The 11,547-nt window shown below is 45.1% G+C and overlaps 1 protein-coding gene across 1 annotated transcript; it reads right to left on the reverse strand.

Moving 5' to 3' along the window:
- Nucleotides 1-7,973: 7,973 nt before the first annotated feature.
- Nucleotides 7,974-8,930, reverse strand: LOC107109917 (olfactory receptor 6X1-like; the record flags this gene model as incomplete). Its single annotated transcript, XM_015410627.1, has 1 exon — nucleotides 7,974-8,930. A coding segment is annotated over one exon (957 nt), but the record flags the coding sequence as incomplete, so codon positions are not given.
- Nucleotides 8,931-11,547: the final 2,617 nt, after the last annotated feature.

Below are 11,547 nucleotides of genomic sequence, written 5' to 3' on the forward strand. Positions count from 1 at the left end.
TCTCTGGTTCACCTTGTGAGTTCTCCATACACAGAGAATTTTCAGAAACAATAATCTAGAGTTCTTGCAACATAGAGTCACAGGGTCTCCTGGGAAATACAGTGTTCAGTGTCTCCAGGCTGAGGCCATTAACCATTAACATTTGGGACTTAAAGAGGAGGTATGGATGATGCAGCATGGGCCTACCCTACCCGGGGCATAAATGACTTTCTAATCCTGGGCCTAACTGGCACCTCAGTGTGTGCTGATCACTTAGCCAACTTCCAAGCCTTGGCAGCTGAAATGGGAGTACCACTGGTGACAACAAGACCAGGGCCCTACCTTATGGTTACGTTCCTGGCCATCCAGCTTAATATGGCTCAGGGCATACCACACCTCTCGGAGGATGAACTAGTGTCCATAAATTCCTTGCTATGGTGGGTTATCTACTGCAACAAGTGCACCCTATAGGAAATATAGACCCTCCTTGGCCACCGTAATATTGTTTGCCTGGTGGTATTCCCTGGGTGTGTATTTGCACACAAATCCCAACTGCAAAGATCAGCTGATGGTTCAGGAAGCTCTGGGAAGCAGATGCTATAGCATCATATTCTCTCCCGAATCCCCCCCCCCTTTCCAGGTACCACACCCAAATCTTCTGAATGTCCCAAGCCATACTTAAAATTGCTTGTCATGAGGCCATGACTGCCTGTATCCTTCCTTTCTCCAGATGTCTCTCTGTTCTAAAGCATAATCTGACTAATAGGGTGCGTTCAGATGGGGGCTTTCTACCGGCATAAACTCTACTGCAACAAGTGCACCCTATAGGAAATATAGACCCTCCTTGGCCACCGTAATATTGTTTGCCTGGTGGTATTCCCTGGGTGTGTATTTGCACACAACTGGCACACTCCAGTTGTAATGGTTAAGTGCGCGGAGTCTAATCTGGGAGAACCAGGTTTGATTCCCCACTCCTCCACTTGAACCTGGCTGGATGACCTTGGGCAAGCCATAGTTTGGACAAGAGCTGTCCTTGAAAAAGAGCAGTTTCTGCCAGAGCTCTCTCAGCCCCACCTACCTCACAGGGTGTCTGTTGTGGGGAGGGGAAGGGAAAGACGTTTGTAAGCTGCTCTGAGACACCTTTGGGTAGTGAAGGGTGGGGTATAAATCCAATCTCTTCTTCTTCTTCCACATAAGGGGTCCAGGCCCCTCATTGCCATATCAGGATCACACAAGGCACAGGAGGAGACCTGAGTGTTTGGCTTAACTTTATAGGAACTTTAATGAGTCAAGTATCACGACTTGGATTTCTAATGCTACGGACCTGGAAACCCTCCACTCAGGGCTCCCTGAGACTTCCCTAATCTGGGTGGGCCTCCTTGAATGGCACAAGGGGCACGGTGCCTTACCACAAGGCTGGGTGGACTTAAGCATAGATCGAGCAAAGTGGTAGCATGGGTGGTCATGTCTATGGGAGGTTGTATCATTGGCCATCTTGACATCAGTCACAGGCAACCTGCCCTCTATGGAGCTGATGGGGTCTATTTATCCAAGTGGGACATGGATCTGGCTACATGGCATATGGGATATATACCTTGGTTGGTTACAGGTGTAGGAACATTAGTGGGAGGGGCTCTTGTAGTGTTTGGAGCACTGGGGTGGATCATTTTGGCCAGGGAAGTGGTGCCAGTGTGCCCACATCCCACATTCTGGGGAATCCCTTAAGGGATCATGGGGTGGAGCCAATTCACTGGCATGTCCAGCTCAGGGGCTGTAAGTGGGGGTCTCACCACCAGTTGGCAACAAGAGCCATACAGTGCCCGGTGCCCACATGATTCCCTGTGGTTTGCCACTCATTGGTGGCACTCCCAGCAGGTAGGCTGGGCTGTGGGGTTCATGGGTCAGCAGGTGGGTCATCAGATGCTGCACCAATGCTCCTGTGGTGTATTCGGCCCAATCTGGTTTGGGAAATTCCTGGAAGTTTGGGTGGTGATGGCATTTAGGCAGGAAATAGAAGCAAAGTATCTAACATACAGGTCCACCAACACATGACAATAATTTCAATTTCAACACAGAGGTAAGGCACAAAAAATGTGGCTGGGACTTACCCCTGCACCGTGTTTGTGGGCTCTGGGATTGAGGGGTGCAGAGCAGTAGAGAACCATGTGGTCTCCAGCAGCCTGACTGCATGGCTGGTACAGGGGCAGAGTCTGTGGTGGCATGAGGACGGCTGGACCTGGGCTGGGGCTGTGGGTGGTTTTGAGGGCCAGGACCTCCCACACTTCTCCTAAAAGTATTGTGGGTGGTTTTGAGGGCCAGGACCTCCCACCCTTCTCCTAAAAGTATTGTGGGTGATTTTGAGGGCCAGGACCTCCCACCCTTCTCCTAAAAGTATTGTGGGTGGTTTTGAGGGCCAGGACCTCCCACACTTCTCCTAAAAGTATTGGCACTGCAGCTGGGGCCTTGCTCCTGTTGCTTGCATGTGGACCAAGGAATGCCTAGGGACCACTCTGCGGCAGGTGCCACCTTAGGAACATCCAGTCCCTTTTATTGCGTGGACGGTTAAGTTGTCCACAGATCACCCATTTTCAGAATGACTTTCTAATCCTGGGCCCAACTGGCACCTCAGTGAGTGCTGATCACTTAGCCAACTTCCAAGCCTTGGCAGCTGAAATGGGAGTACCACTGGTGGCAACAAGACTAGGGCCCTACCTTATGTTTACGTTCCAGGCCATACAACTTAATTTGGCTCAGGGCATACCACGGCTCTCGGAGGATGAACTAGTGTCCATAAATTCCTTGCTATGGTGGGTTATGTACTGCAACAAGTGCACCCTACAGGAAATATAGACCCTCCTTGGCCACCATAATATTGTTTGCCTGGTGGTACGCCCTGGGTGTGTATTTGCACACAACTGGCACACTCCAGTTGTAATGGTTAAGTGCGCGGAGTCTAATCTGGGAGAACCGGGTTTGATTCCGCACTCCTCCACTTGAGAACCAGGTTTGATTCCCCACTCCTCCATAAATTCCTTGCTATGGTGGGTTATGTACTGCAACAAGTGCACCCTACAGGAAATATAGACCCTCCTTGGCCACCATAATATTGTTTGCCTGGTGGTACGCCCTGGGTGTGTATTTGCACACAACTGGCACACTCCAGTTGTAATGGTTAAGTGCGCGGAGTCTAATCTGGGAGAACCGGGTTTGATTCCGCACTCCTCCACTTGAGAACCAGGTTTGATTCCCCACTCCTCCATAAATTCCTTGCTATGGTGGGTTATGTACTGCAACAAGTGCACCCTACAGGAAATATAGACCCTCCTTGGCCACCATAATATTGTTTGCCTGGTGGTACGCCCTTGGTGTGTATTTGCACACAACTGGCACACTCCAGTTGTAATGGTTAAGTGCGTGGAGTCTAATCTGGGAGAACCGGGTTTGATTCCCCACTCCTCCACTTGCACCTGGCTGGATGACCTTGGGCAAGCCGTAGTTCTGACAAGAGCTGTCCTTGAAAAAGAGCAGTTTCTGCCAGAGCTCTCTCAGCCCCACCTACCTCACAGGGTGTCTGTTGTGGGGAGGGGAAGGGAAAGGAGTTTGTAAACTGCTCTGAGACACCTTTGGGTAGTGAAGGGTGGGGTATAAATCCAATCTCTTCTTCTTCTTCCACATAAGGGGTCCAGGCCCCTCATTGCCATATCAGGATCACACAAGGCACAGGAGGAGACCTGAGTGTTTGGCTTAACTTTATAGGAACTTTAATGAGTCAAGTATCATGACTTGGATTTCTAATGCTACGGACCTGGAAACCCTCCACTCAGGGCTCCCTGAGACTTCCCTAATCTGGGTGGGCCTCCTTGAATGGCACAAGGGGCATGGTGCCTTACCACAAGGCAGGGTGGACTTAGTTAGGCATAGATCAAGCAAAGTGTTAGCATGGGTGGTCATGTCTATGGGAGGTTGTATCATTGGCCATCTTGACATCAGTCACAGGCAACCTGCCCTCTATGGAGCTGATGGGGTCTATTTATCCAAGTGGGACATGGATCTGGCTACATGGCATATGGGATATATACCTTGGTTGGTTACAGGTGTAGGAACATTAGTGGGAGGGGCTCTTGTAGTGTTTGGAGCACTGGGATGGATCATTTTGGCTAGGGAAGTGGCGCCAGTGTGCCCACATCCCACATTCTGGGGAATCCCTTAAGGGATCATGGGGTGGAGCCAATTCAATGGCATGTCCAGCTCAGGGGCTGTAAGTGGGGGTCTCACCACCAGTTGGCAACAAGAGCCATACAGTGCCCGGTGCCCACATGATTCCCTGTGGTTTGCCACTCATTGGTGGCACTCCCAGCAAGTAGGCTGGGCTGTGGGGTTCACTGGTCAGCAGGTGGGTCATCAGATGCGACACCAATGCTCCTGTGGTGTATTCAATAACGTTGTGGCCTTTTTTGCACACAAGATTATCAGCAGTCCATTGTATCATTCCTCACCTGTGCACCCTCTCCACCTTATGCTCCTGGGCCCCCAAGCAGTAGTTAAAATACGGGGTTGATTGTTAGTATACTCTATTATTAGAACAAAGACAGTTGTCACTGGCTAATAGTCAACATTGCTATCTTTTCCATTCACCTCTTCTAAGTCCCTATTATTCTTCCTGGTTTGTATTCTGATCCCCCCCCCCCATGGAAAATCTGGCTGGTTTTAACCCAGTCAGAATTACAGCATTACAGACAAGGTTGAAAAAAGAGGAGATTTGAAGAGGTAACTGGAAAAGGCAGTGGCGTTAAACATTACTTAGTGCCACCAAGTCACAACTGACTCATGGTGATCCCAACAAGAGACTCCCATGGCAAGTGAAAAGCAGAGGAGGTTTGCCATGGCCTTCCTCTTCAGAACCTTACTTGATGGTCTCCTATCCAAGTACATTCCTGTTAAGATTTTGAGATCTGACAAGGTCAGGCGATGCCATGCCACCTCCCCTCCCTCACCAGTCCATTAGCAAATGGCAATCTTTGTTGTTGTTGTTCAGTCGCACAGTCGAGTCCGACTCTTCGCGACCCCATGGACCAGATCACGCCAGGCCTTCCTGTCTTCCGCCGTCCTCTGCAGTTTGCTCGATTTCATGTTCGTTGTATCTATCACACTGTCTAACCATCTCATCCTTTGCCGTCCCCGTCTTCTTTGGCCTTCCGTCTTCCCCAGCATCAGGGCCTTATTCTCCAGGGAGTGCTCCCTTCTCATTTGGTGGCCAAAGTATTTGAGCTTCAGTTTCATTATCTGGCCTTCCAGGGAACAGTCAGGGTTGATTTCTTTTAGGATTGACTGATTTGATCTTCTTGCAGTCCAAGGGACTCTCAAGAGCCTTCTCCACACCCATAGTTCAAAAGAATCTATTCTTCAGCGCTCGGCCTTCCTTATAGTCCAACTCTCGCAGCCATACATGACTACTGGGAATACCATTGCTTTGACCATTTGTATTTTACATTTCTCTATAATACTGATTGGGTTGAATCCAGCTAAGAGTTTTCATTCATGCTCTCGCAGTTCTCCTCCTTACTACAGTTCCCATCCCAAGTGGCTTTTGTACATACAGGTCCCATGATCTCTAGCGTAGCCTTTTTGGGTAGTCAAAGGGGGCTCCCTGCTTCCTGTTCCAGCAGCAAAAAACCTGGTTGAATCAAATCCACTCGAGTTGCCAGCAGACCGGGAGAAAAATAGAGGATTACAGCATAAGAATAAGCATTTGAAGCTTTTTGTGGCATGGAGGCAAATAATATCTCCTGGTATGTAGCAGCCCATTAAGCTTCAATTAAAATTTATTTTATTTATTTTATTTCATTAGAATTATAGCCCCCCCCCTGCAGAACAGGGCTCAGAAGAACTGGAAAGTTGGCATCCCTACACTTTCTTTTACAATCCTACAATCCCTACATACCTGCCTTTCCCCGTATATACCCCAAAGAGCACTACGGTCTGGGGCACAACATCGCCTAGTGATTCTAGGCCCCAAGGAGGCCCGACTTGTTGCAACCAGGGCTAGGGCCTACTCAGTGGCAGCTCCTACCTGGTGGAATGAGCTCCCGGAGGAGATCAGGGCCTTGCGGGACCTCACACAGTTCCGCAGGGCCTGCAAGACGGAGCTCTTCCACCAGACATTTGATTAGGTGCCGACACTACTACCATCACCAACGAACCCGGCTGATAACTGGGAATGGAGTGGCCGTAGGATGATCACATTTCAGTGGTGTGGCGGATCAGTACTGTTGTATGAGGATGGAGGCAACATCTACTGAACACCATCTTGTCTTAATTTAAGAGCAACAGCATTGAGCACTTTATGTAATTTTTGGTTATTTACTCTGTTTTATCTTGTTTTATTTGGTTTTATGTATTGGCACATGGTGCCCCTGTTTGTTTGCCGCCCTGAGCCCATTTGTGGGGAGGGAGGGGGTAGAAATGTAAATAAATAAAAAATAAAAATGAATACAATTTAGTGGACATCACTGGTTGAAATATATAGACACAGTGTTTTAGAGATGTATACATATTTTTAAAAATGTGAATAATCACACTATACAAGGGTGCCTATGGCGTAAGGAAAACTTTGTATAAAGCTCAATATCCCTCATGTTAAACAGGCAGTATTCTGAATCTGATCCTGTAAGAAAGGGAACTAGTGAAAGTGGTCTTTTTTCTTCTTCCCCGAGAGTGCATGTGAAGCAATAGGACATTGGTCCAGCCCAGCTAAGCTCATTGTTCACCCTATTGGTTTAATGAGAGAGATTAAAGCATGTGCTTTCCTTTTCCTTCGAAATCAAAGGGATTTTAAAAGGGCTGCGTTCCCATCACTTTTTACTGGAAGCAAACTGTAAGGAGTCCAGCATAGACCACGATGCCAATGGAAATTAAACCAGTTTGAAAATATAAGGCAATTAACAGAACATTCTATGTGTTGCCATGTCTGATAAACCCAATAGTCCATTTTCTTAAGCATCCAATTTTTTTGGAGTAGCCCTACAGATGCCCTGAGAAGTGGCTCGGGACTTTAAAACATCAGAGCAGTTGGGCTTTATCCTTATGAGCAATTGCATCTCTAGTCAGCACTCTGGTCTTGTAGAATCATAAGGCATCTTCTAGACAATTCGTACCCTTAAGGTATGCATGACAAAGGGACAAACACCTCTATGTGACAGAATGATGGTTTTATCTCTTTTGATACTGTTGTTCTCCTTCTTTCAAGAGGTCATCTCTTACTACTATGGTCAGCTAAGTGTAGAAACGCCCTTTAAAGGAAGGGACTTCTCTGCCAGAGAAAGGGTCCCTATTGGTCTGTGCTAGAATCTAAATGTTCCTTTGACCTGGATGGCCCAGGCTAGCCTGATCTCATCAGATCTTGAAAGCTAAACAGGTCCGGCTCTTTCTAGGGCTTGGATGGGAGACCACCAAGGAAGTCCAGGGTTGCTATGCAGAAGCAGGCAATGGCAAACTACCTGTATATGGTAAACATATACCATATACAGTTGACATAAATGAGCTGTGACCAATGTTCCCTCTAAGCTTTGGAGTCTTGTGAGCAAAAATTCTACTTTGTGAGCTACTGGCATTAAAGCTGTGAGCGAGCGATGTGGCTACTGTATAAATTAGTTTGCTCTGGAGCCATCCTTCCTGAGCTAAGACAAAAATGTGTGAGCCAGAGGCTAAAAAACTGTGAGCTAGCTCACACTAACTCAGCTTAGAGGGAACACTGGCTGTGACTCAACGGCACCTTTTACCACCAACATCTAAATGCAGCTTCAAGAAGTTCATTGAAAGTATAGAAATGTTCAAGAATTTGAATTGTTGAATCGATGAATATAAATTTGAATACATACATCAGTGAGCTTAAGATATGAATGAGAATGAAGTGACCCGGCACTGAAATAAGCAACACTGACCCACTCTCTGAAATCTTACATTACCGTATCTGTTCCCAACCTTTTTGTCCATTTTTAAAATCCACGTTTCAACAACCGCTTCTTATAGATCATACTTCTGACAGCCTCTTTCACCTCCAAATTCCTTATGGTGTATATGAAAGGGTTCAGCATTGGGGTCAGTACGGTATTCAAAATGGCTACTACCCTGCTTGTGTGGGACAAAGCATGCACATTCGGCCTCACATACATGAAGATGATAGCTCCGTACAATATGGAGACCACCGTGAGGTGTGACGTACAAGTGGAGAACGCCTTCTTGCGCCCTGCAGCTGAGGGAATGCGTAAGATGGTTGTGATGATGAAGATGTAGGACACCACCGTTAAGGTCAAGGTTGTAATAACAAGCATCACAGAGCTCAGCAATCCCAAAGACTCAATGAGCTGAATATCGGCACAGGCTAAGCTTAAAACAGGCCCAATGTCACAGTAGAAATGATCGACAACATTGGAACCACAAAAAGGCAACCTCCACACAAAAAGGGACTGGAAAAACATAATGCTGAATGATGAGTACCAGGTGGCCAAAGTCATCTGAATGCAAACATGTCTGGTCATGATCATTGGGTACTGAAGTGGCTTGCATATGGCCAAATAACGGTCAAAGGCCATCGCTGTGAGGATGAATATCTCAGTAGTGCCCAAGATGAAATGGAAGAAGCCTTGCACCATGCAGCATACAAAGCAAATGGTGGTCTGTCTTTCTATAAGTGTCTGCAGCAGCTTGGGGACCACAGTTGTGGTGTAGCAGATCTCTAGGAAAGCCAAGTTGCTCAGGAAGAGGTACATGGGAGTCTGAAGTCTTGGCTCGATGGCTACAATGACAAGGATAAATCCATTCCCCATGATGGTTGTGATGTACATGAACAAGCCCGCAACAAAGAAGACTCGATGGAAATCATGTAGAAAGGGAATGCCCAGAAGGATAAATTCAGTTACTGTTGATGAATTCATCTCCTTCATGATAGCAGAAAAAAACAGTCAAATCATGTCCTGAATATTTTCAGGAATCATTATTTGACAGGTTTCAAAGCAAGAAAACAATATATGCTGAAAGTCAACGTTATTAACAATTGCAAGCATTACCTTTTTTTACAGTGGCATTCTGTAGAAAGCTTCAGAAAATAATGCAGTAGTGCTTGATTCCCTCATTATAATCTCTACACATTTTAGGTATCAATCCGTGATGCACCTACAACTAGCAGCTATTTTTTCTTTCTTTTCTTCTCTGTCAGCAAGACAGGATCTTCTTTGGAATTAATAACTTTTGGGTGGGTCATTTTATCTCCTTGATCTTCCAAGGACCCAATTTGTCCATATTTCAATAATTCCTCATGAGACATTTCTCCTCCAAATAATTGTTAACGGAGTCTTTTAATATTAACTAAAACTAAGGGAATCTTCACCCACCTTTCTCTAACTGAGGTTTCAGAACAAAAGACACTTCAATTATTATTGGATTCTCTAAGGAAAGACTTCCTAAGAGGTAGTGTTCTCCCATATCAATTATCAAGATTCATTAAGTATTAGAAAGTTTTTGAAGATTACCGGAAAGTTTGTGCACACATTTATGGAATTCATGGCTCTGAGTAAATGTGATATGTTGGAAATTGAGGTCAAAATGCCCATCTCAGTCATGTGGAACATTTTTGCTATGATTTAGAAGTCATTGTTTAGTTCTCTGTGTTTCATTATCTGTGGCAATGAGATAATTCACTGATTTATAGTCCTACTTCCTTATTTCAAGAATTAAGCAAAAATGAATGGAATGTTTCAAACAATAAACTGATTTTTAATATATATATAGGCTACAGAGAATGAGTTGTACATCTTTTTCTCTGATTGAGCCAGCATGAGCAATCTAAGGCACAGAAATGTTCACAAAAGAGTTTAATGACCAAAATCCTGTGCCCAAGGGGTTACATTTTAGAGTCTCTCTTTTTAAAAACAAATAGTCTTGCAGTCACCAGTGTGGAATTTTAAGTCCTTTCTGAGCAAACAAAGCAACATTCTAAAATATTGTCTCTGAAGAAAATATTCAGTCAGAACACATTGGAACATGTACTGTATTCAGTCAGACTATCCCTTACATGTTTTTAGGATGCCTTGTTGTGTCATATGTGAGTTAAAATAAGGTTTATTAAATGTTATTTTCTCCCTAAGTTAAACTGTAACATTATATCTTTCCTTCATATCAGTGTGGTTTCTTTTAGCAACAGAAAACTGACTGGAATAGGAATGAAAGGTGTAAACAACCTTGCGATCTGGTTATTGTGATTGAGGGCTCCCCAGTCTAGTAGGGGTGTGCATAATGAAATTGCTGAGCTGAAGGTATACAGGGAAATGGCTGGTTTGGTTGATGATTTTTTCAAAACACTAATACAAATCTTGGCTTGTTGGTATAACAAAAAACCCCACTCTGATTTTTTTAAGGTTTCAGTGCCTACCAACCATGCAGCACGAACCCTTCTTTTTGTTTGATTCCACCGATTTCCTGGACAATGACATTTCCCCCTTTCAATGAGATCCTTGCAAGGAAGGAGCACAGAGTGCTTCCAGCCAATCACCTTTCCTTCATTCATTTCTGTGAGGTGGCAGAGCCCTATATTTTTTAAAAAACTGTACCTGGGAAGAAAGTGAGCTAAGAACAACTTGTTCAAGGGCCTATATATTCAATACCTTGGTCCAATTTACTTGAAACTTGGAGTTCTTCATAAGAACATAAGATAAGCCAATGTTGGATCAGGCCAACGGCCCCTCCAGTCCAACACTCTGTGTCACACAGTGGCCAGAAATACCAGGTGCCATCAGGAGGTCCAGCAGTAGGGCTAGGACACTAGAAGCCCTCCCACTGGTGACCCCCCCAAGCACCAAGAATATAATGCATCACTTGCCCCAGACTGAGAGTTCCTATCTATACCTCTATCATGTCATTTTGGTGTCTCTTGAAAGGTCCTCCCTGGGGATTAATAACAGAATGACAAGAAGTGATGGGGGAGTTCTGGAAAGAAGCCACTTTTACTTTGTGAAAAGAAACAGAGAGACCACAGCAAGAAAGGATAATAAGTGCAGAAGTTTTAGTTAAAAGGTATTTTTTTATTGTTAGTCACTGTAAGAGTACGAAAACAAAATGAACACAAGTGTTTGTTTGTTTTTAATGTCATATCTGGCCAGAGTTCTCACAAGAAAGGATAATAAGTGCAAAATTTTTAGTTAAAAGGTATTTTTTTTAATTGTTAGTCACTGTAAGAGTACAAAAACAAAATGAATGCAGTTGTTTGTTTTTTTAATGTCATATCTGGCCAGAGTTCTCCTGCTAGGTTGACATTTGACCACCATTATGGGAAACAGTAAAGATGTGGCTGCACAGAAAATCACCTATTTAAGAACATAAGAACATAAGAGATGCCAATGTTGGATCAGGCCAAAGGCCCATCCAGTCCAACACTCTGTCACACAGTGGTCAGAAATACCAGTGCCATCAGGAGGTCCAGCAGTGGGGCCAGGACATTAGAAGCCATCCCACTGTTAACCCCCCCCCCAAGCACCAAGATGACAGAGCATCACTCGCCCCAGAGTCCCTATCTAT

Source organism: Gekko japonicus, unplaced genomic scaffold (assembly GCF_001447785.1).
Source record: "Gekko japonicus isolate JY-2015 unplaced genomic scaffold, Gekko_japonicus_V1.1 scaffold4250, whole genome shotgun sequence".
NCBI classification, from domain to species: Eukaryota; Metazoa; Chordata; class Lepidosauria; order Squamata; family Gekkonidae; genus Gekko; species Gekko japonicus.